At 40.7% G+C, this 26,066-nt stretch overlaps 1 protein-coding gene across 2 annotated transcripts in view; it reads right to left on the bottom strand.

Moving 5' to 3' along the window:
• Nucleotides 1-25,451, bottom strand: part of PLAA (phospholipase A2 activating protein) — a 37,191-nt gene extending 11,740 nt beyond the window's left edge. The window contains exons 1-10 of one of the 2 annotated variants that reach the window (XM_075210060.1): nucleotides 25,256-25,451; nucleotides 23,105-23,298; nucleotides 17,673-17,773; nucleotides 13,496-13,616; nucleotides 9,853-10,020; nucleotides 6,793-6,928; nucleotides 5,787-5,956; nucleotides 5,198-5,355; nucleotides 4,811-5,030; nucleotides 4,141-4,203 (exon numbers count right to left, since the gene is read on the bottom strand). In XM_075210060.1, the coding sequence (XP_075066161.1) occupies nucleotides 4,141-4,203; nucleotides 4,811-5,030; nucleotides 5,198-5,355; nucleotides 5,787-5,956; nucleotides 6,793-6,928; nucleotides 9,853-10,020; nucleotides 13,496-13,616; nucleotides 17,673-17,773; nucleotides 23,105-23,298; nucleotides 25,256-25,404 (1,480 nt within the window). In that variant the 5' untranslated portion in view covers nucleotides 25,405-25,451. Of the gene's footprint in view, nucleotides 1-4,140; nucleotides 4,204-4,810; nucleotides 5,031-5,197; nucleotides 5,356-5,786; nucleotides 5,957-6,792; nucleotides 6,929-9,852; nucleotides 10,021-13,495; nucleotides 13,617-17,672; nucleotides 17,774-23,104; nucleotides 23,299-24,878; nucleotides 25,021-25,255 lie in introns of those variants that run through there. The other variant, XM_075210069.1, reaches the window with a different exon arrangement.
• Between the last annotated feature and the right edge of the window lie 615 nt (nucleotides 25,452-26,066).

Here is a 26,066-nt window from a genome sequence, read left to right as displayed (position 1 = left end):
CAGAGACTATCCGGTGCAAGAAGAACAGAACCAATAAGGAACCACATGTGGAGCAATAGCCAACCGTAGAATGTCAAGATACCATGGCTGCTGCAGCCAATATGGAGGCACCAGAAGGTGGCCACCCGCACTGATTGTAGTGTCAGTGACACAATTGGGAGCATGGGAATTGGCAGGAGGCAGCATCCAAAGACTGAAGGTTAAGCATCCAAGCCTGAACTTAATCATCCCAAAAGCAATGAACCATATAGAAACCTCAGCAGTAGGACGAATCACGTTGAGAACGGTGGCCAAGAATGCCACCTACGCCAGAAGAGATATGGATGCTTAGTCCAGGGAATTGAACAGGCTGAACTTCTAAAATGCCCGTTGCTGCATGTGCAGACAGTAGTAGAAAATACACCATGTACACATACCGATCCAGAGCAAGGCTGCTCTCTGTTATGTCATTGGTTCTAGAGAAGTGGACAACTGGAGGATCTACCATGGTAGAAGTTCTTATCAATAGACTCCTCTGATGGCAAAGGGAAAAAGTGAACCAAACTTGTTTCCCGGCAATTGGAGCTCAGGTTGAGTAGACTTTTTGGTAAAACAGATAATCTGGCCACAATAGCTATAGAGAGTCACCAACACACAATTACTACTCAAGACTAAGCAAGGTAGGACTGTGTGAAGGAGCTAACAAGTGTAGAATTACAGGCTACCTTGTGAGCAAATGATAGGAAATGAGGGAGCATAGCACAAAAGGAACGACATAATTGCATGAAAAATGGCATCTCCACGAATGAAGCTCACCTCATAACCTGCTCTGTTGCTATGTTCATCCAAGCCCTGCTCTCCAATAAAGGAGATTGGCTGCAGCAGCGCTTGCCTGGTTGTTCAAAAGTACAGGGTTGCACCAACTTTCCAGTGGACTCTATAAAATAAGGAACCCCACCGATATATTTTTTGTTTTAATAAAACAAGCTGAAAAGTCAAGTAGCATTGTATTTAGACTTTCCAGTTGACCCGTTTTGTCTTGGAAGTCCACTATACCGAGCATTGACTCGCCGCTCTGATGCTATGCTGCACAAACCGTACTCTCTGTAAACAAGGTCTACTATAGCAGTGCATGTCATTCGGTTCATAACATAAAATAAAGCACATTCGGTACAAGTAAAGAGGTGCACAGACCTTCCAGCGGACTGCATAGTATAGAAAGTCTCTTTTTCAGACCTGTAGATTAAATATTAACACAGAACAGGGATACTGGCCACAGGACCATTTAGCCTTACATTTTGCACAAATATAATGCAGCACAGACCTTCCAGCGGACCCTTAAGTCTTGGAAGTCTATTTCTCAGCCATAGTGGGAAAAGTTAAATTATACCAGAGAAAGTACAGAAAATAATAATTTTCCAGGAACACTTACTGACTGACCCCTATAAAAATTAATAGAGATATAGGTGGGCTAACTCACACAATACTAGCACGACACCAGATGTAACAGGATAGAAAGAGCATAAAAACATATAAAAGTACAGAAAATAAACCTATACACATGAATATGGTTGTCAAAAGGAGGAGCACAACAGGAGAAATGACAGTCAGGAGCCTAGAAAATGGCACCTCTGCTGAGGAAGCACGCCAAGCGGAGGGAGGAGAAAGCCCTCCCCTTTCTATTCACCACCATGAAGAACAGGAAATCGCAGGAAAAAAAAAAAAAAGGCTCCTGCAGCCTGCAAGGCCCTTCTGGAGTGAGCACACCCACAGCTGTACTCTCCAATTCAATTAAGATCTGCTGTGGCTTCTACATCCCACTGCAGAATCGTTGTTTGCATAGCAGAACTGCTCATTGCCAGCAGGACCAAATCGCAGCGTTCACCATTGTTTCTGAAAGCTGGAGCCGCAGCTGTCAGTGCAAACTGCTTGCACAACTCCTCTGTGTGGCGTCCGACAGCCCCTGGCGAACTTTTGCAGAAGATGGCTGCAGTATGTTGGGGGTGAGGGAAGTCCGCAGGCTACTCACCTCGGCCCAAGGATCCAAAGTGGAGGAAGGTCACAGGATGTCCACTCCTGGGGAGTCGTCCTTGAGCCCTACAGTAACCTATAAAAAAAACTATATATCCCAATGTATCGCAGTGTTCCCCAATGGCATGACAGAAAAGTTTAACATTGTATCAACTGATGAAAATGATGTAGCTCACCACAAGTTAGTAATTTCTGAGAAACAGATGTTTGGTTCGCTTCTGATTTCAAAGTCGACAAACATAAGTTAGAGAAATTTAGGAAATCAAGCAGAGAACACATTTATGTGACATTGTTTATGTTATATTAACTATATGTTTTGTGGTGTAAGTTGGACTATGATTAGTAAACATTTAGCCCATTAGTGTGGATCTGTCTCTTGTAACCTGAAGTGTAATTGAAATTCATAACATTCTTAGGGAGTCAGTCATCATTCTCCAATACCAAAGTGGCAACACTGATGCCCAGCAATTGGGCTGCAGAAAGCCCTTCTATGCTACCACTCTTTTGCGCTCTATGGCCCAGGGCATAAGAATGGTCAGGGAACATCATTTCATAATTATTTTTCTTTCCTACCTATGCTGAACAGCTGAAAGGAGCCCTTAGTAGCACTTCCTCAATGGTACCAAGTATCCTAAATCACTTTGTAAGACGTTGGATATATGAGGGTTGTTTCACATTGGTCACTAATGGTGACCAAATAGCATCCAGATGCACAACCTTCATGTCATATCAAGCAGCAAGAGACAGTGAGCGCGGTGGTAGCTGCACTACTACAAGCATGACAACCTGCTGACTGGTAATAGGTTGAAGGGGATGGTGACCTGGGCAAGTACAAATGGTCATATTACTGCTTGCTTATTTCTGGGAACCGCTGACATTTATTTTATTCAGCACAATTACTTCTGGGAGCCTAATAATATAGTATTACTGCTACTACTGGCATATTGCTTTGCACTATTATTACAGTCAGTAATAATCACTACTACTAGTACAATCATAGGCATTGCTGTTACTACTAACTGTTTCTTAAGTAACAATATTAAAATATTGAGACAATCCAAAAACAATTCCAAAAGTTGAAAAGATGTTTTCTACAGCATCATCTTATCACATCATTTAACAGACTGTTGCTGCTTAGTGTATACATAAGCGCTGCTAGTGATGCCTTTGTATGATATTATGGAAGGTGTTGGACCGCTCTGAATAGTAACCAATACAGTGTTGATCTGAAATCATCGCACAGCCTATTTCGATATATTATTACTTTGTACCGTCCTATGAAAGAATAAATCATGCCTAAAACTATGCCCACCTTCCTATACTGAACTGGTAGATTAAGAAAAGAAAAAAAAAAACAGGGTATTTAAAAGGAAGATGGATCATTTTTTCCATAGCCCTGCCTTCTAGGGAGAAGCATACCCTACCCCGTGTCCTCCTACTGCTGAAGGGAAAAACACTATATACCCTTGACCCTAACCAGGTGCTGAGGGTTCTTGAAAAACTGAGCTCCCAGTCTAGAGGATGGAATAGGAGGGGCCTTTTCAGTTGGTCCAAGCGCCCTGCCTCCTATGATTGGTGCTTTCCTTACGGTTAGTTTGTGCTCCCCTTGGCTGAAGGATAATTATTATAAAATTTAATGTACATGTCTGTTTTACTTTCTCTAATAATACAAGTATCATATGAGATCAAAGACAGTAATTATCAGCATATTATAGATTGGCACTGACCAGCTAGTTAAGTCATTAAGCTGTGAAATATTTCTATTTGGCTTAAGTAATCGAATATTAAATCAAGCGCTCAAGAAACAGCTACTAAATTATATATTCACAACCACTAGCTTAACTACATCCCTAAATTTGCCTGCGACAGGTCCGATATTTTTTTTGCAAAATTGGTTTCTTAAAGGTCACTTGCGTTAGGTCCTTTTAGTGAGAAGTTTAACTGGGCTGTTAAGAAAGTATGAGAAACAAAAGTCAGTATCAAACACTTAAATTAAGCGTAATTCTGACTGGCTTTAGCAGTAATGACGCCTTTGTTTTGCTCCTCTACTAAAATGACAAATAAATTGATGTTAAACTATTGTACATCTAATACTGTTGTACCTTGATGGTATAAGGACTAGCAAAGTACCTGTAAATGGATCAGCAGAAGAAGCAGAAGTAGAGGAACTTCCTGGGATGTAACGGCCTCCACCTGTGAAAAATTAAGAACAGGTCCTAAATATTTGACATAATTCTTAATACTCTTCTTGATCTCTAGTTATTATAATGTATCATTTTTACGTTGGACATTTACTATAATCTGACAACTGTTTGGCTATGACTTTAAAATGCTTTGTCAATGATAAGGTTTGATAAATCAACTTTTTAGAAATGGATTCATTTTCTATGAATAAGTTCACTTAATTCACTTGGGTGTTTCTGATCATTCTCATTTTACAGAACTCAGTTCTGCACTGTGGGGATAGTCAAAGTTAGAACTCTTCTCAGAAGCTTCTGATCTACAGAGGAGTTGCTATACATGGTTGAAACTTGCCAGAGATGTAGCCTATTAACACTAAATGCTGTATATACCTGAATGAGTAGAATTATTGACAAACTTGAGTCGTGTCGGTACAATATTAATGTGAATGGTTCTATGTGAAAGTGACTGGTCCACTAGACTCCTTGGCCTTTCATTTAAAATACAGTTGCCACAAACTTGTACCATTAAATTAGTTAATATCCACTATCCAATTTCAACAAACATTTAAATGAGAAACGCAATTTATCAAAATGGACTTTGTTTGATTGACAATTACCTGTGAATGGATCAGCCAGCCCAGATTCTGTAGCAGTTATAGTCTGTCCTGCAGTGTTGTCAATAATGAATTTGGCTACTTGATCTAAAAACATAGGGTTCAGGTCATTCTTCTGAAGGAAATTGTGAGCCACAAGCCATGGATCTTCTGTAACGTTATACGGCAGTTTGAAAGAAGGACCGCTTTCATTCACATCAATGGTGAACACATAATCATATTCCTGTAACAATAGAGACACAGAATACACAATTGCTTGAATTTGTCACATTTTCATATTAATTTTTTGTTTTGAATCAATGCATAAACAGACTAGATTACTACAAAATAATTAAAAAGTATTTGGACAATTCAGATACATAAGAGAACAAAATAAGAATATGTGCATACTTTTCCTTCAAACAAGACTTTTCCAGAAGTTTGCTGAGTGGCTCCTGAAGAGCCAACCACATCGCCAATCTTTATCCAGCGCCCCTCGCCAACACTCCACTGGTAGGCTTCTACTTTGCCATTGTCATTCACCAGACGGGTCTGTCCTTCTTTGGTACCTATAACAGCAACCAATAAGAATTATTGCATGGTTTTCCATCACAATCGAATGTCACTTTCACTTTTCAGTAATAAACAGAAAATAATGTGCACTACGTTAGCCAGTAGAGTAGGAGAGAAAGCATGAAAAAAATAAGTTGCCATAAATTAGTTACCATTTAACGGCGCACTATAAAAAAAAGTGCGTTTCAGGACTTTTTGGCCCCTTTGTCAGGCAAATATTATAAATAAGGCCCTAAAAAGCAGACAATATGCAATGTACTGCTCTATAGTTAGCCATGAAAAGTTATTCCTTAATTGTATTTTTATGTGCTAATGTACAAACATTTCCTAAATGGGGCAATTACCTCAATAACTCATCTTCCAAGCAAAAATTAAATAAGTGCTTTTACTGTATGGGATTTATGGGCTGTATGCTTTTTACACATACCAGGTTCACTGAGGTGTTCTTTTCCAGGAAGTTCCTCTACATTAATGTCTCCCAGGTCACCAGTTTTGGGATCAATAGTAGCTTGAGATAGTTCATCTTCAAAAGCCTGGATTTCCTCAGCACTGGCCATATGCTCGTGGGACTCCGTAAACACTCGGATAATACCATCACTAAAATCACGGATGTATAGTAAGAGACACAAACTAATTATGTTTTATCAGAAAAAAATTGCTTAGAAAGCTATAAAAATATTAGATGTATAATATTTTTTTAGAAATTCTCTTTCAAAGAGTATTCAAAGTAAGTGCTTTGATACTAGGAATATGCACACCGAAATACATAATTAAACAAAGACTACATGTCCAGCAAACTAAAGTCTCAGCTTTTTGAAAGTTATTAGGTCCCAACAGAACACTGTCATCAAGATGTGGGAGGGGCTTTGGCTATCTATAAATGGGAGTGTGTTTGTAATACTTTACAATTTAACTAGACTGCAGTGGAATGTGAGGTTAATACAGACCAATGTTCATGATGTGAACTTTGTGGTTCATATATGAAAATGTAAAATTCATGTTTTAGTAGTCCTTTCAAAGAAATTTCCAGCATGGAAGCATTTTCCTCGCAAAACCTCCCATCATCGAAATGTCACACAGGTACCCCTTGAATTTAGGAGATACTCAGCCTTATCGCAGTTGTAGACTGGTTGAAAACTTCTGACAGGACAATTTTGATACTCTACACATTATGGCTTGTAGTATCTCAAACAACCGATCAGTGCTCTGAACACAACAGAAGAACAGAGTCTGAAATTTCTTCTGCCATCGGCAGCAGGAGAAACAGCTATCAGAAGAAAGAACATCTCCAAAAAGGGATCGGACCCCTGGTGATCTGACATCCAGGAGAGCTAGTAACATACTTCTATATAGGTACACAACTCCTTTTAACTTCATATTTACAATCAGGCTAGAACATTTTACAGAGATTGTCATTAATGTAATATTTTTACCTTGCTCCCACAACAATGTCTCCATTATCTAAGATGCAACAGCACCACACAGACTGGGCAGGCAAGCGGATTGTCTGAGCACATTCACCTTTTCTCCAAACCCTCAGTGATCTGTCTTCTGCCGTGGTCACAAAATCTAAACAGTATACAAAAAAAAATCTGTGAATTTTGAATACCTGTATAGAGTAACTAAAGAGGCATGATGTGACAAAACTGAGAAGAGGTTTAGTGCCTAGCACAGGCTAAAGTCTTTTCTACACCACTATCAGAACTAGTTTTGGAAGAGTGCAGAAATGGTAAGAGGAGGTGGCTTGGAGACCAGGAATGAGATTCTTTTTTTTGTAAGAATTGTGGAGGGGAAAGTTGTTGTTTTTTTTTTTTAACAGATACCCATGTTCCAGTTTTCAACTGTTCCCAACTATATAAAATACATTCTTACTCCGTGTGACTATATTGAAGAGCTGTGTGGGCCACTATTTTTATTTATTTTTGTTTTCAATTTCACAAAATACCTTTTAATTTCCAGCATTTAATTTCACAACCAGTTACAGCTGCACTTGAATTATATATCATTAAATAACGTAATAGTCTAGAAAATTGTTCTAATGTTGCTGCCATGCACTCTTATTTAAAGTAAAGGACCGCTTTATTGATTTGTTACATATCTACAAATGTTTAGTAGTAAAAAAATAAAATAAAATGGACAGGCACAGTTCTATGCCGAAGACCTTATTTTCTTGCATATTTCCATTATTTAACAAAAACGTTGCATCCGCACAGGAATGTGTGTGGAACCTCCTTATATCTTTTGATTTGGAGGCACTCCTAAAGTCCACACAAAATGTAATTTAAAATGCTCCAGACAAAGTATTTAGTATTGAAATATTATATTGAGATGGTAGAAGCTGCTAATTCAAAGATTAAACGGTATAAAAAGGTTGTTAGAACACCTGTAAGGCCCGCTTATGTATTGAAGATTCTTTCCTATTTTAACCCTATACTTGTAATATCAGAAGCAATCATTATCCTATTCAAAAAACAAAGGATCTCTTTTAGGAAACTTACGGATTTTGTTTATAATCAAATTTTTGTACCCTCCAGAACTCACTAAATTATTTTGTAATTATTACCACTCCTTCAGTTATGATGTTTATAGTCAACTGCTAAGTGTGTGTGTACTATATATCTATTTCTCTCATATATATATATATATACTCCCAACTGTCACTTCTCCTTCAAGAAATATATATATATTTTTTTTTAAATCTTTATAAACACTTTTAACAATTAACAAATTAAATTAACAAATTAAAAACATCTTAGTATACCAAATTTCAGCTCTTTCTAAAAAAAATTCCCACACACACTAAGAATTTAGTAGGTCAGTGTATAACTCCGCCCAGCAGGTGGCGCTGCAGCTTGGTTTTATTTTTTCCACAGACAGACAGACTAACACACGCCACTAGACATTTATATTATAGAATATATATATATATATATATATATATATATATATATATATATATATATATCTCTTCAGAGTTGCCAGCGTCCGTCCCCCTGCCTATCTGTGAGGACCTAGCTATCACATGGGACGTCCCATGTGATAGGCAGGGGGACGAACGCTCAGGAGGATCTGCAGCCTGGCCGGGACCCGCTTCTCCACGCTGGACATGTAAGTTTTATTTTCTTCCTTCCTTCAGGAGAATCCGCAGCGCTGAAGACACCTGAGGGAATAAGATAAGGCTATAGTGTTTGTGTGTGTGCTGGAGGCTATACTGTGTGTGTGCTGGAGGCTATACTGTGTGTGTGCTGGAGGCTATACTGTGTGTGTGCTGGAGGCTATACTGTGTGTGTGCTGGAGGCTATACTGTGTGTGTGCTGGAGGCTATACTGTGTGTGTGTGCCAGTGTGCTAACATAGCATGTGTGTCTAAGAGTGGGGATCAGTGTGTTAATATAGTGTGTGTGTGTGTGTGTGTGTTGGGTGTTGGTGAGTGTGAGTGAAGGGGCCAGTGTATGTTTTCCTTCTCTAAAACTAGGTGCGTCTTATAGTCAGTTGCGTCTTATGGAGCGAAAAATACGGTACTGCAGCTCCCCTAATAGTCTGGGTAAGCTACCACTCATACACAGGTAATTACCTGCATATATCTATCCAATATTTCCCTTTAATTGATACTGAAACAGATATCCTTTTCAGCCCTGGTATTAAACGGTCTTGAAACCGGTTATCTCCCAGTATCTCACACCATGAGCAGATGACCAAGGGGGTATATTTACTAACCTGCCACTTTTGGAAAAGTAGATATGTTGCCTTTAGCAACCAATCAGATTCTAGCTGTCATTTTGTAGAATGTACTAAGTAAATGATAACTAGAATCTGATTGGTTGCTATAGGCAACATCTCCACTTTTTCAAACCCACAGATTAGTAAATATACCCCCAGATATATTGTCAGTCCTGCTTCATACAGAAACAGTCTACTCTGTGGAAGTGGGTATATGCCTGCGCATGTTTACCGGCTGTTTGCGCTGTCTCAATGAGCAGCACACACAGGGTATCATATATAAGTGATTCACTCCACATTTATACGGAATTGTATTACATGCTATGGCGATTGCCAATATTGTTACCTGAAGCAGCAGCTAATAAATACATGCCGCTGCTGCTGTCTTCAGTGTTGGGTTGTCTATAGTAGCGTCATCATGAAGAGCCCAATGATTAGACATTCATAAAAACCATGAATAGCTGCATTTTTTTTGGCAACCTCATATTTGTGAATTTGGAAAATACTTTCTTTAAAATTAGTCAGTTTTTCAGTGTAATAATATTTATTTTTTCCTATCCAGAAGTATTTCTAATGTTTTAGAATATCTATTTTAAATTATAAAGCATTATTATTTAAGAAATATAAAAAAATAAATCATGTCACCAGCACAAATGTGATTTTAATACAATATTATGTTTCAGGTTTTTTTTTTTATATATACAATATTTATTTAAGGAAATATGTAAGTGTCTTTAAACCAGTGTTGACAACCACTGTATACCAGCTTCTTACCTTGGGAATTTGGAAAGACACATATGCTATAGATGTAATTGGTGTGACCATAGTAGATCTGCAGACACTCTCCAGTAATCAGCCATCTCCTTATACTGGCATCATTGGAACAAGAGAGAAATTCACCCTCATTCAGAGTTGCCAGTCCTCGAACACAGTCCTCATGCCCTGTAAGTTAACATACAAGAAACTGTAAAGTAGTATTTAAAGCAGTGTGCATGACTGTAATCTGCTTTAAGTTTAAAAAAAGAAGGTGGCTTTCCAGTTGTGGCTGAGCTACATGTGACAATCTTTTGTCATACAATATTATTATCGTAGACTCGCAAGGCAGTGCCGTACAGTAGGGAAAACAGTACATACATAAAACAAGGACATACAAGGAAGACAAAATAAATGCAGACAGGAAAACAAATGGTATGAAGGACCCTGCTCATTACAGAGCTTACATTCTAAGTGGAAGAGAGCACAACTGAAACAAGGGGAGCCAGTGTGGCTTACAATAGAGATTGGGATAACAATGTTGAAATTGGAGGTACACCAAGTCTGTTAAAGTTGTAATTTGTGGTCGCTACATTCTTGCTAGCATTAATCTGCATTTACCAATTATCGATTGCATTCGAATTCTAATATCTTTGTTAGAAAACTCTCTCCCCCCAACACTTGCTTTTGTACTTCTCATAAAATGTAGTTTATTGAGGAAAAAAGAACAGTGGATACAGGCCATACCTCCAGAAGGTTGGACACTAACTAGCCATTTAGTCCCAAAGATAACGTAAGAAATAATATATAATATTCTAATCACTAAACACCTATCTATACCCTGTCAGTTTCCACTGTATTCTGATGGGAAGTGGATAAGCAGCATGCAGTAAAGGCGGCCATGTTCCGAGTTTCAAAAAAAACTTGACTGCAAAAAATAAGAGTATTTTTGTACCTACGTTAAATCTCTCTCTCTGAAACCATCTGGGGGACACTGCTACCATGGGGGTTGTATGAGGGCACATGGAGTTGGCACTTAAATAGTTAACTACTAACTTTGCTGCTGACTCCTCCCCTCTGCAACCCCTGCTAGCCTCAGTGTAATACTAAAGCCCAAGGAAGGGAGGTCAAACAACCAAGATCAAACAGAAGAGCAATAGGGAGGAAACGCAGTGTCCCCCAGATGGATTCAGAGAAAGATTTAACATAAGTACAAAAATCCTCTTTTCTCATTCATCCTATCTGGAGGACACTGCTACCATGGGGACTTTCTAAGGCAGCCCCCTATTGGAGGGACCACTCTGACAGTCTGGCAAGCAGAACACTTGGGCCAAAACTGGCGTCCGAGGACCCAAACTCATTAAATTGATAAAATCTGGTGAAGGTGTGGACAGAGGACAAAGTGGCCGACCGGCAAAGCTGATCCGCAGACACTCCGTGACGAGCAGGAAGCCCCCACTGGACGGGTGGAATGGACCATGAATCTATCAGGCACACGGCAGTCTGAGCTCACATAAGCAATCATAGATTTGAGCCAACGAGCTATAGTCTACTTGGTGTCCGGCTAACACCGCTTATGAGAATCGTATAGCTCAAACAGCAAGTACTGCAGAGCAGTACAGGATAAGCATAGAATAGGTATCCTTCCTGCGCTCCTATAGGGAAAGGGGAAGGGATGGGGGTTGCAGCCCGATTCTCTTGGGAATACCCACTAAAATTCCCAAAATTACAATAAATAGAACAGAAATTCGGAATAAGGCGCAATTGGGAAGGTATTGAGATAAACGGGTTTTCTGAGTATCACAAAGTGTGTTGCATCAATGATAACAAAAAATATATATATATATATATATATATATATATATATATATATATATATATATATATATATATAATAAAATAAAAAAATAAATGTAGCAAATTGTCCACAGTCACAGTAAAAATAAAAAATATAAAAAAAAATATAAATATATAAAAAAAATGGGTAATGGATTAAATCAGATCCCAGTATACAATCTTGTTAGGTCATCTGAATGTAATTCCAAATGATCCCTCGATATGTTCCCATCTGTTCCTCCCAGGGTCCACCATATAGTTCACATAGTTGTATAGTATATATGTGAACTATATGGGATCTGATTTAATCCATTACCCATTTTTTTTATATATATATATATTTATATTTTTTTTATATTTTTTATTTTTACTGTGACTGTGGACAATTTGCTACATTTATTTTATTTTATATATATATATTTTTTTGTTATCATTGATGCAACACACTTTGTGATACTCAGAAAACCCGTTTATCTCAATACCTTCCCAATTGCGCCTTATTCCGAATTTCTGTTCTATTCAGTACAGGATAAGCCCAACTCCTGGAAAACAAAAACCTGGGGCTAGCAGGGGTTGCAGAGGGGAGCAGTCAGAAGCAGTTAGTTGTTAACTATTTAAGTGCCAACTCCATGGTAGCAGTGTCCCTCAGATAGGATTAATGAGAATAAATAAAAGTATAGGCAAAATAGAAGCAAATTCAACCATCTCTAGGCGAGTAGAGAGACTCAATATTTGTCCTGTGCCTACTCAGGGGAGGAAGAGATATTTCTGGCACCCGCCGACCATAACTTCAGCCGGAGTGCAACAGAGAGCTACTTTGTTTGCCAAACCATGCGCAGACAACCTAGCAGCCATCTGTACTGCTTTGCAGAGGGTCACCTACACAATACACAATCTAGGAGGCTATCTTAGCCAGATCAGAGGAGTGCACACCATCAGAGAGCTTCCTTTAGTTGATTTGTCCAGAAAATCATATCCTGCTTAATCCAGATTATAGCGAAAGAGGAGCGTTAACACAGATCCTGAGGTAGAGAAGAAATATTTATATCACAACTTCATATGGAGTTTGAGAAGACCACTACATGAGGATCCATATGGTGTCTTTACTAGTCAACAGCAATATCAGAGAGTGGACCATTGCTGTCTTACGAGAAATAAAAAAAAAGCTAAGAAAAAATGCCTGGTAAGTGTTGACCAGATTCCATAAGTAGACTCTCTTCCTCGGAGTAAGAATGTAGTCTTGACTTTAGATGGGGAAAGTAGAGAGTTGTCTTTTGTGGAACAACTGGGGAGAGGGTGGCAGCTGACTATGGGCCTAGGATGCTCCAGGGGCCTTGTAAGAGAGTTAGATATTTTTCAAAGACCACCAGCTACAACTATTTGCTCATGGTTGGGTCTGTTCTAAGCAGTGAAACAGAGTTATCAGTGGCCAATATAAGCTGGGAGTGCATGCACGCATGCAATATGAAATGGCTTGTCCTGGCTGGAAGGCAATTTAGCCTTGCAACAATGACCGATCTAGTCTTGATTCCTCCCCATAGGCAAAATTGGCTAACAGAAATTTGTGTCACATGATATGCTATGTGTCTCTGTCGGTTCAACTGGCTCCTTTAATAACACTCTTTAACCCAATGTAACTAATCACAGGACCTTCCATTACTGAAATACTTAAAGTCTTCATGACATAAAAATCTGGTATAATGCTTTGCATATTTATAAACAGTAGACACATCAAACCATTCCAAACCCTGTAAACAAATGACGACTAATAAACCCTTATACAGTTGATAATATTTGTAATACTAATTTATTTGACATGTTTACACACCTAGAAAGGTCTTCTCACACCGCCCTGCCTTCCACAACTTGATAGACTTGTCAGCTGATCCAGTCAACATCAAACCCTGTTCCGGCAGAATCTTCACAGCCCAGACAGCAGCTGTGTGGCCCTATGAGGTAAAACAAAACTATCATTAGAAATAATATACGGTAATGTCTTGACACCAGGTACTACATAGAACAGTTATACAATTATATATAATTTCAGGTAGAATTATGTGCTCTGCTTATTTTCTTGGCAGCTATTAAATGTTTAAGGAGTGAATTTATGCTTCATCTTTCTCATTCACATGAAGACGTACAAGTTATATAATGTATAATCTAACACTGTGCTAACATCTATTTGGGTATAGTCATCTCCATTTTTATTGTTGTTGCCCCCAGAGCACAAAGCATCGGATCTTGTATTTCATCCTAAAGCACATGACAAGGAGGTGGACCGTGCTTTATATACCCAATAAATTCAGTGATTTACAATTACGAATAAATAAATTGTCTCTTCTTATTTATATTGCTTCCCTCTCTAATATAATAACATATAATAAGATTTTTTACTTGCCGTAAAATCCATTTCTGACTCCATTGGGGGCACAGTAGGTGGAAGGAGGAGTTTAGGCACTTAGACTTGTTTTAATCTACACACTCCTCCCCTACTATGCCCCTCCTCTCCTGCAGATACCCCAGTTTTGTCTAACCAAGCGTATGAGTAAAAGGCCAACAGTGCAAAAATATAACTTTAAAACTTAGAAATAGAACTATACAGAGCAAGGGAGGGTGCGCAGTCTCCCCCATTGGAGTCAGAGCAATCATCATCATCAGTTATTTATATAGTGCCACTAATTACGCAGCGCTGTACAGAGAACTCATTCACATCAGTCCCTGCCCCATTGGAGCTTACACTCTAAATTCCCTAACATACACACACAATGGATATTACGGTGAGTAAAAATCTTAGTTTCTCTTTCCTACCATTGGGGGACACTGCGAGACATTGGGGACATACCAAAGCTTCCTCTAAGGGAGGGATTGCTCTTGAACGGCTGCGCGCAATACTCTGCGGCCAAAGATTGCATCTGCAGATGCGAAGTCCTGTACTTGTAAAATCTTGCAAAGGTGTGGACTGACGACCACGTTGCTGCTTTGCACAACTGCTCCGCCGAAGCACCATGACGTGCTGCCCAAGAAGCCTGGTAGAATGAGCTCTCATAGTCACCAGGATAGGTCGAGAGGCCCGGCCATAGCCCAAATGAATGGTGTAAGTAATCCAACGGGCCAGAGACTGCTTGGAAGCTGGCCAACCCCGCTTAAGCGCATCATAAAGAACAAATAGATCCTTGGCATCTATGCGGAAGACTGTGCGGTTAACATAATATTGAAGAGCACGGACCACATCCAGCAAATGTAATGAGTTGTCCGAAGAAGAATGGGAGGGACGAAAAGCAGGGACCACAATTTCTAGATTTAAGTGGAACCTGGACACTACCTTTGGAACAAACAAAGGCTTGGTACGAAACACCGCTCTATCCTCTTGGGAAAACAGGACTTGAGGATTGCAGCAGAGCGCCCCTAATTCCGAAACCCTACGAGCTGAAGCGATAGCCAAAAGGAACACTGTTTTCCAAGTAAGATGTCGTAAATCAACCAAATCCAAAGGTTCAAATGGAGTCTGGGTAAGAGTATTGAGGATCAAATTGAGGTCCCCAGGCTCCACAGGATGAATGAAGGCTGCACATGGAAAACACCCTGAAGGAAGGTCTGAACATCCCTCCTACAGGCCGCTAGCTTGCACTGGAAATAAATTGAGAGCACTGAGACCAGAACCATAAGGGACGCAAGGTGGAGCCCCTTATCCAAGCAGGCTAACAGTCGAGGAAGGCTAAACCTAGATGTGTGGAAACTGTATGCCTTCCAAACTCGCTGATGTATGGCTGAGGAAGATATCTTTCTGGCCTTAATTAGGGTACCAATTACCTCACGTGAGAACCGCTTGACCCTCAGAATTAGGGTTTCAACAGCCACGCCGTCAAAGCTAGACGATCCAAAGGAGTAACAAAGAAGAGGACCTTGAGCTAGAAGATCTGGCTGTATTGGTAGCTGGAGAGGAGGCCGCTGCTGCCAGTCCCAGAATGTCCAAAAACCATGCCCTGCGAGGCCAATGAGGGGCTACCAGGATTGCGGGAACCCGCTCTCTTTAACTTTTTTAGCACCTGCGAGAGCATGGGTATTGTAATGAACAGGTACACCAGCCAGAAGCGCCATAGTACTGTCATGGCGTCCATGAATGCCGCCTGAGGGTCTCGAGACATTGAGCAGTATAGAGGAACTTGATAGCTTAGCCTGGATGCCATGAAATCGATCTCCGGTCTGCCCCAGCGTTCCACTAGGAGAGCAAAGACCTGTTTGTTGAGAGACCATTCGCCTGGGTGAAATTTCTGTCGGCTGAGGACATCGGCCTCCCAATTCTCTACTTCGGGAATGTAAATGGCTGATATTTTAGGAACATGATGTTCCACCCATACCATGATCCTGGCTGTCTCCCGCATGGCTCCAACACTGCGAGTTCCGCCTTGGCGATTTATGTAAGCCACCGACGTGGCATTGTCTAACTGAATCTGCAGAGGTTTTCCTGACAGAAAACTCTGTGCCTGAGTCAACATCCTGTAGAGTGCTCTGAGTTCCAGGACGTTGATCGGGAGTGTGGCTTCTTGGGGGTCCCTGTTACCCTGCCCCATCCTGACAGACTTGCGTCTGTTGTAACCAAGGTCCATGAGCAGGTTCGAAGAGACTCTCCTTTCTCCAGATTCTGCCTGGATAACCACCACGCCAGAGAGAGGCAGGTGGGTCTTGACAGGCAGATGATCGGTCTGTCTAAATTTACCTGAGAGCCTGACCACTTTTGAAGAATCCTCCTCTGAAGAGGGTGTGAATGGAATTGCGCAAACAGCACTGCCTCGAACACTGATACCATCGTTCCTAGGAGCTTCATGCAACTGAGGAGAGAGACCTTTTTTCCATGCCAGAAGAGACCTTGTTTTGTGCCGGAGTGAGAGGACTTTGTCCTCTGGCAGATATACTCCCTGGGTTAATGTGTTGAAAATGAGAACTCTCCCTGCTCCATTCCAGCTATAACAGTCCGAAGGGACTACATCTGAAATGTTTGAAGTTTTACCTGCTTGTTTAGAGACTGTAGATTTAAAATGGGACGGAATGTTCCGTCCGGCTTTGGCACAAAGGAGTAAAACCCCTGACCTCTTTCCCGCTGGGGGACGTGGATGATAACCTTGGCTGACATTAGTTTCTGAATGGATTCCTGAAGTGCTCTGCGCTTGAGGGGACAAAGGGGAAGGGCCGTGGTGGAGAACCTGTGCATTGGAAATTGGACTAGGTCTATGACATAGCCATGGGACACAATTCCTCATATCCAAACATCCATGGTGGATGCCCACCACTGGCCTTGGAAGCAAGGAAGACACACCCCTACCACAGATTCCCTTGAAAGAAGTCTGTCTGGCTGTGGGCTTATCACCCGGTCTTGAGGTTCCTCGCCTAACAGCCCCCTCTACCTCTGCTATACGCTTCCCTGGTGGGCAGAGGACTGGCCTCTCGGCAAGGACCCCGGGCAAAGAAACGAAAGGACCAAAACCGTGCCTGTCGTGGTTTATTGGGGCCAATGGGAAAGGAGGTGCTTTTACCTTCGATTCACCTGGATAACCTTCTCTAACTCTGACCCAAACAAGGTAATACCATCAAATGGCAAGCCCTCTAGTGCTCTCTAAAAATAAATGATAGTCTAAAAACTAACTTAAGTATAGGCAGGAGTCCATACTTATGTGACCCATCTCCTAGGCACATAGAAAAAAACTAAGGTATCTGCAGGAGAGGAGGGGCATATTAGGGGAGGAGTGTGTAGATTAAAACAAGTCTAAGTGCCTAAACTTCTAGTCCCACCTACTACACCCCAATGTTTCGCAGTGTCCCCCAATGGTAGGAAAGAGAAATTATAGGTTTATAGTTGTTAAAAATGGGCAGATATATTAAATTAGCCAACACATTGTTGCCAAATGCAGACATATTTGACGAATATTTTTATCGATAGTATAACGAAGAAGAAGAAATGTAATAGCAGCAGTTCTCTTCATTACATATTGTCTATCCAGGAATCTGACCTGTAAAGTCATCATACACTTCTCATTCAGCCACACTTTTCCAGTTGTGTCCCATGATCCGCTTAACAAGGTGCCAAACTTCCCGGCAGAAAGGCTGCATACTAAAAGAAAACACAATAGGAATAAAAAAAACTGGATTATCACAGGGAGATCGCTTACCACCATATTTCTAATACTTACCCAAACCTAAAAAAAAATGAAAATAAAACAAGTGAGATAAAGATTTCCATTCCAATCTACACGTTAGAGTATACTGCGATACATAAAATGTCACACAGTGCTCAGTGTATTAATTGAGCAAATGTTTTATTAAGCGTTTGCTAGTAAGAGACGGTACTACCTGTGTGTTGGTATTATTTTTAATTAAAAGTGATCTTCAGGGCCATTTAAGAGAAACGAAGTAGCTATATTGATAGGTGCTAAGTGTCCTTCAAAATGGAGAAACAGATTTCTGACAAGAACGGCAGATACTTAATTTTGGTGGGGAAAATGGGCCGCCAGTATATTACGTTGGTATCTCTCTATGCTCCAAATACGCGGCAGCTCCCTTTCCTCAGAAAGCTGTGCCAGGCTGTGCATAAAGTTAAACGTGGGATGTTATTTTGTATGGGGGACTATAATGTAGCCCCGGATCCAAAGTTAGATCGCTCATCTACCCTCTCCAAACAGTCTATGTCTTCGTTTAAAGCTGTTTCTCTAGCGTTCTCTCATGTGCTGTCAGAATATGACCTGTATGACGTGTGGCGGGTGTACCATCCGGGTGAAAGGGATTATACATATTTTTCACATGTACATAACTCATATTCGAGAATTGATATGGTTCTATCTGACAAATGGTCCCTCCAACATTGTAAAAAAATTGAAATCCTTCCTATTACGTGGTCGGATCATGCCCCCATAGTGTGGCACCTGGAGTCCATTGCTGGGAACCGTCCGTCTAGACCCTGGAGATTGGCAGAGTACATACTGGCTAGTCCGGAGGGGTCTCGGATAATGAGTGACGCCTTGGAGTCCTACTTAGAAACTAATAAACCTGAAGACACCACTGTATATACTCACTGGTGTGCCCTTAAGGCTGTCATGAGAGGGTCAGCAATCCAGGCTGCAGCGGCAATTAGGGAAACGCAAGCAGAGGTACTGACTTCTTATGAGTCAAAATTAGCATCCCTAGAAGCTCTACATAAACGTAACCCCCCAGACACTAAGGTTAAGGATGAAATAGAGAATATGCGTAGGAAAATTAACGAAATTTCACTGCTACAAATAAATAATGCCATAGCTAAGTTAAACCAGAGATTTTACACATTAGGTAACAGAGCTAGCAAATTACTGGCCCGTAAACTTTTCGGGAAGAATGCTATCAATAGGATCAAATCTATACGTAACCCACAGGGCATTCACATTTCAAATCCTCTCTCTATAGCAAAGAGGTTTGCCTCTTATTATGAGGATCTGTATAACCTAAAGAAAGACGTAACTCTGACCCAGCCCTCTAGTTAAGTAATTAACAATTTTCTTGCATCTGTCTCGCTTCCATCCTTATCTCCTGAGGAGGCGGAGGCTCTGTGCTCGGAATGGACGGAGGAAGAGGTAAAGGCCGCTATAAAAGCTATGAAGCGTGGGAAGGCTCCAGGCCCGGACGGATTTACCCTGGACTTCTATTCCTCCTTCCAGTCCGAGCTAATCCCGGTTCTTACCAAATTGTTCAACTGTGCCACTAATGACACCTTTTTTCCGGCAGAAATGCTTGAGGCCCGAATAGTCCCCATCCCAAAGCCAGGAAAGGATCCTTCGTACTGCCACAATTATCGACCTATAGCGCTTCTTAATCTAACCTTAAAATTTTTGCTTGGATGATTGCCAACAGATTAAATCCTATTCTATCGCAGTTAATCCACCTAGATCAAGTGGGTTTTGTACCTGGAATACAGGCCCCCAATAATACTAGGAGGGTCCTGAACATCTTAGAGACTCACTCAGCTAGCTCAGTTCCCTTATTATTGGTGTCTTTGGACACAGAAAAAGCTTTTGATAGAATTCACTGGGAATATATGGTTGCTGTCCTCTCCAAATTTGGATTTGGAGGTTTTTGCCTTCAAGGCATAACTACCTTGTACACTATCCCCTCAGCCAGGGTTCTCAGTAATGGATTCCTCTCCTCAGCCTTCCAGATCATTAACGGTACCAGACAAGGTTGCCCCCTTTTGGATCAGCTTAGAGATTGGCAGGCCTCCGCCCCACTGAAAAAACCATGGGTGGACATTGAACAGCATAGTCTCTCTCCATTCCCATTAGCAGATCTATTATGGCTGGACAAACCTAGTAGACCTAATCCAGTCTTCACATTAAGGAGCATAAGAGATTCTCTCACCACCTGGGATAAGATGATGTCCCTTTTCCCAGACTACCAGCTCCCTTCCTCTAGCCTCTCTACTATAGCACTGTCACAACTAATCCCAGACCTCCGTCTTGACTCTTGGCACAGGCAAGGAGTTAGACGTGTGCAGGACCTCCTGGAGGGAGGGTCTCTTCCCCCTTCCTCTCAATTACAAGCTAAGTATCCCTGTGCACGATTTTTACAAATATCTTCAAGTAAGGCACTGGTTACAAACACGCCCCTCGCATTTGGGGGGTGATGGGACCCCACCCCCCTGGTATCAAGGTGATTCTCTCCCCCACATCCCACGCAGGTGGTATTTCCCTATGGTACCGGATACTCTTAACTCCCATTGACAATCGGGTTTTACCGATTCAAGCTGTCTGGGAATCTGACCTAAATATCACTATTTTAGAAGAGGTATGGGGGAGAGTCTTCCTAAACATATATAAGATGTCAAAGTGTATTAACCATTCGGAAATGTTGACTAAAATTGTTCACAGGTTATATCTTACTCCAGATAAGCTGCATAAAATCTGGCCATCAGAATCTAAATATTGTTGGAGGAATTGTGGTGAAATTGGTACGCTTATGCACATCTTTTGGTCTTGCTCGAAACTTCAACCATTGTGGACCGAGATCTTTCATTTAATCTCTCAGGTCTCCAAAAATAATATCTCTCCTTCCCCAGATATGGCATTACTTCATCTGTATCCTAAACATCTCCAGCGACACAATCATTATGTCACTGGACATATTCTCATTGCAGCAAGAGCTGCAATAGCCCAGAACTGGAAATCACCTCTAAATCCAGCACTCCCTAAAATTATTAACAAGATCCAACATAGCTACAAAATAGAAACCATAGGTTTTAATCTGTCTACAGGGGCTTCCTCCCCGCTTGTTAAGTGGTTTATATGGTATGAGTACTTTACAAATCACAGCTCAATCTTTGATCCGTGAGTATTGTGGAATGGTTTTTGAGTTAAGTTGGGTACTTAGGCTAGACCCACTGGTACACTTTCTATAACCGGATAGTCTCTTGTCAATAGGACCTATAGATGATGCACAGTTCTTTTTATCAACGTTCACTCCTAACATGCAACAGTGAAAAAGGTTATCCTTTGACTAGACATTATTAGTACAAGGTGATGGTGCATAGTCTCTGCAGCTCATGGATTGCATGGTCCAGTCAATTGTCGGAAATAATGGCTCTTCATCTGTATTTCCTGATCCCAACTGGCTTTGATATTATGCGTGAAGAAAGATGCACACTTACTAACGAAACAGGAGTATGGTCTAGACAAAAGACCTTAAGAGTTGCCATTTTGAATATAGAAAATAAAAGGGAATTCCTCGGCTTTATATACTTGTTCTAGCATTTTGGGGATACCATTCCGTTATAGCTGACCTGAACATTTTAAAATAATAGTCTAAAAAGCATGTAGGTTAAAACTACTCCCTTCTGATTGATCATATGTGAACACAATATAGTTTTTTTTTATCATTTTTAGTTATACTTATTTATACTTTTTTCAGATATTACTTTGCAAAGATAGACAAGCCACTATTAGACAATAACAATTTATTCTGTATGAGTGTGTTAATATATAACATTGTATTTGAGAAATTGTGGTGCACTCTTTTTATTGATTATTTGAGGGTACTTTATTGATTATTTGAGGGTACTTATTTACGCACAGCTCTCATGATCCCACCATAGAATCTCAAAGGGGTTGAGGCTTGGGATTTGTCTTGGTCATTCCAAAACATTGATTTTTTAATTTTCAATCAGTCTGTTGCACGATTTGTTGGTGTGCTTGAGATCAATGTCTTTTTACACAATCCAATTTCAGTTGTAAGATGGATGCATTTTCCTCTAGCATATTCTGGCATAAAGATGCAGACCATCACAGTATCTCTAGAATTTCATAGATAAGTGTAAATATTGTTGGCTTTGCAATGCATGTAAATCCATGTTTGTGTAAACACATTGCATCCTGATTCTAAAAATAGCCTGTGTCCAAATCAGTATAAAAAGCACTGTCTTGTACACGGAAATGTTCTTCTTGTTTCATCTGACCTGATCACCGGTACCTTCAACCAGTGCGAGAGAAAAATAAACATCACTTGCTTCAAAGACCTGCTTGAAAACATCTTCAATATTGCTGTATTCCTGTGACCTGCAGATTAGACCCTAAATCTAATCCGTTCTCCGGCTGTTTCTGAGGTTGGACCCAGCTTTTCCGGTACCACCGCTCTGCCTGCTACCCTGCAGCTCTGGTCAGTGTGATAGGCTAGGGGGGATCCATCCACAGCACTCCTGATCCATAGTAAGAGGTCAGGAGTACCAGCCCAGGTACGCCAGTAACGGGGTACACTCACTGCGTCAGTTACCCAGAAGAAACCCGGTACTGGATGCCGGTAAGGAGTCCAGTGGTGGCAGCATATGTAAGCCCCTCCTACTGCGGCAAGAGGGCGCATTTGGAATAACGAAAGGGGGCGGTGGCAAAGTAAGCCCAGCCGGTTCCCAGCAACAACAGACAGGGTGGCATAGGCTGTCCATCCTGTCACAGGTACTGTAGCAGGAAAACAACCCCAAATCATTATCACTTCTGACAGTTGGTATAAGGGTTGTGGTATAGATATGCTGTATTTGCTTTAGATCAAACAACTACACTTTGGTCTGGTCTGCCCTGAGGACATTATTCTAGAAGTTTTGTGTTTTGTTCAGATGCCACTTTGCAAACCTAAGCCATTTTTAGGATACAATCCTACAATAAATATACACATACATTTCTGCATAGTTAGTCTGCCAAGTTGTCAATAACCTGTATCTTCTGTATTAGAGAAGCACTTCCCTCTTAACCTGGTCACCTACTCAAGAGGAGTGAAAGACAGCATGATGGATATATTTAGCCAAGTAGTAACACTCCAGTTATTCCATGTAAATTAAATACGCTCTGTAATACACAGCATATACAGCAAACAATGCATGCTAGGGTACTGAATACTGTGCATAAGCAAGAGCCAACAAATAAGGTTCATAACCTACCTGAGTTCTTGTGGCCTTTCAAAACATAAAGCGGGTTTGCATTATCAAGGCTGAACACACAGATGTTATGGTCGTTTCCACCAGTAGCAATCAGTCCTCGTGGGTAGGTGTCACTTGGAGGCATATAGCATACCGAAGAGACAAAGTTGGAGTGTGCTTTCATACGGTTCAATTCAATGAAACCTCTGTTGGGACTAAATGTTTAAAAGATATATATAATTACCCAACAAAATACAGGATTTGTAAAATTAGTGTAATGTATAAGATATATTATCCGTTAATTCATTATTCAGAATTATAAAAACGTAAATATTTACTGCTGATCAGTAATAATGACAATTGTTCCCAATGATCCACTGCATTATTAATTCCTACTTCACCAAGAAATGGGAATAAGCAATGTGATTTTCTTACATTGGTCTTAGAGGTCAATGACCCCAATGTCCCCCTGCTTTTTAAGTGTTATTTGTATGTGGTCACTTGCATGAAACTACATAGCAGACAGAAGACGGAAACAGTGGATAATATTCATATGCAACTTTATTGTATTGCTACATGTCAGAATCATCTAGGATAAAATGTTGAACATACTGAATGTAGTACCTACTGCACAAAAGCAACATAAAAAAGTGGTAATGCTGATTTTTATAAATTAATTTCTGGAGCATTTTTTAAACTTTTCTAGCATATGTGTAAACCAGACAGATTTTAAATATGATTTCCAACTGTAATAGTTAAAAATATATAAGACTATCTGCATCAACCTTCCCAATGTTTCAAATGACAAGGTGAAAAAGATTGAAATGGGGAGATATCAAAGTTTACACTATGCTAATGCAAAGTGATGAAGGAGAGGAGTCTAAAAGAATGGCACTTGGTAGATATGCTGTAGCGGGGCATTAGTATGTAGCTGAAAATGTTATGTGGTACCCTGGTATAATACCCATCACTTGGCATTTTACATTGATGTTTCTGCAAACAATATTTGTATTCTCAGCATGTTCTGGACAATTGAACACATTATTCACTTCCACAACTGTCGTTCCTACAAGAGATATGTAGCTGATGCTACAGATCTATGGTAAGTATGTCAGCTAAAATAACAAGATGTAAATTAAAAACAGAAGGGTAACAGAAGAATGTAAATTTAACACAAATAAAAAGCAAAAGTGAATTACAATTTAGGAAAATAAACATATGTGTAAGTCGTGGGGGGGGGGGGGGGGTGGCAGATTCAATTTGGCGAGAGCTGCCACATAACTGGCAATATGTGTATCTGAACATACATCGAAGTAAAGTTATTATGGTAAGAAATTTCCACTCCTTTTTCTGTGCACCTCTATGAGATGTGAGGAAAAGGCAGTGGAAATTCCTGTAAAAACTCCAACACGATGTGTCTCCACGTACTGTTCCAGACATCACCTGTGCAGAAATGAAACTGTCCTCGGTGTCTTAGAATTCCTAAAATAGTGGATAGATATAGAAAGAAAGATAATCTATAGATGGATAGATAGATGTTTTTGGGTCAGTGTGCTATTTGAGTTTTTGTCAATTTGTATTAAAATTTTAGATAATATATGAGATAATGTAACCTTACAGTAAATTATGTTTATAGCATACATGTACCACGTCTCAATATGGTTAAAGTCACTAACAGCTATGGTGTCAGTAGAATTCACAACAGCCAAGTATCAATGAATAATCAATAAACAGCACAATGGAGGACTTAATTACACCACATAATCTTTAGAAAATAAGACTTAACAGAACATACACATTAGTTACACGACACCACCCAAAGAGTCCTAAAGCTATATGCTACCACTGACAGCTCCAGGTGACTAATAATGTGCCTATCTCAGACTGTAGATCCAAAATGACATGTTCATTGCAGTCAAAACTGACTTTGATCTGTCCAGTGCAACGTAAACAGAAATGCCCGAATTGCACTTTGTTAGTAAATAAAGCCCAACCGAATGGTTTTTCAACAGCGTTAGTCCTGTACTTCTATACGTGTCTATAGAGCACAAGTTATCAGAGAGGGGCCACAATGACCGTGCCTATGACTGCACAGGGTACACTCAAGCTGCCCCCACAGGTGACAGGACTGTGCACCTTCTCCCTGTGAGGGGGTCTCTCGCGCGCTCTCACCTGTCTGGCACCCAGAGGCGCGCGCTCCTGTCACGTGACACGGACACGAACCCCTCACCTGGCGAGAGCGGGCACCGCGCGACACCACGGACGTCCAGCTCGTGCCCGGGGAGAGAACAACGCAGCCGGTAAGAGCCAACCTCCGCCATGACACAGCAGCAGCCGCACACAGCGACGGAAGTGATGATGCGGCGGAGCACAAAACACAGGGCACCATCGGAAGTGACGGCAGAGAGACTGCCCTCCTCGTCAGGCAAGGGCTCTGGAGTGTGCGGTGTGACAGTATGCTAATATCACTGCTGGGTCAACGTGATGCTATCCGAGGAAGTTGCAGGTTGAGCTGCACCCACTTACTATACGTACACACAATGGCCTCACCATATGCCATGTGTGCCACTTGTTATTTGTAAGATATTTATCTAAAGGACATTGAAAAGGTGCAATCAAGTGCAGTCCTTATACCGACGATACAGGCAATAAGCTGCTATATATTGGCAAAGCATGCTGGGATTTGTAGTTTCACAACACCTGGAGTGTCACAGGTTAGCCAACACTGGTGTAAGATCTAAAATTCTGACCCAAGTCTGCTTGTGGTGTCAAGTATATCTGGAAGCGCTTCAATCTGCTGGAGAGAACTGACACAGACCAAGTTCTGTATACAAGGAATATTCTCCGATTTATTGATACAAAGATACAAGTTTTTATAGCCTACTAGATAAATGAATCCTACGTCATAAGCATACAATAGTTTATACATTAGTCTATGAGAAGCGCTATTGATTAACTTTCTCACGTATTCTTGAGATATGTA

This window comes from Mixophyes fleayi, chromosome 1, assembly GCF_038048845.1.
Source record: "Mixophyes fleayi isolate aMixFle1 chromosome 1, aMixFle1.hap1, whole genome shotgun sequence".
Classification (NCBI taxonomy): Eukaryota; Metazoa; Chordata; class Amphibia; order Anura; family Limnodynastidae; genus Mixophyes; species Mixophyes fleayi.
The sequence above is the reverse complement of the archived record's forward strand: the minus strand, read 5'-3'. Positions and strand labels throughout refer to the sequence as shown.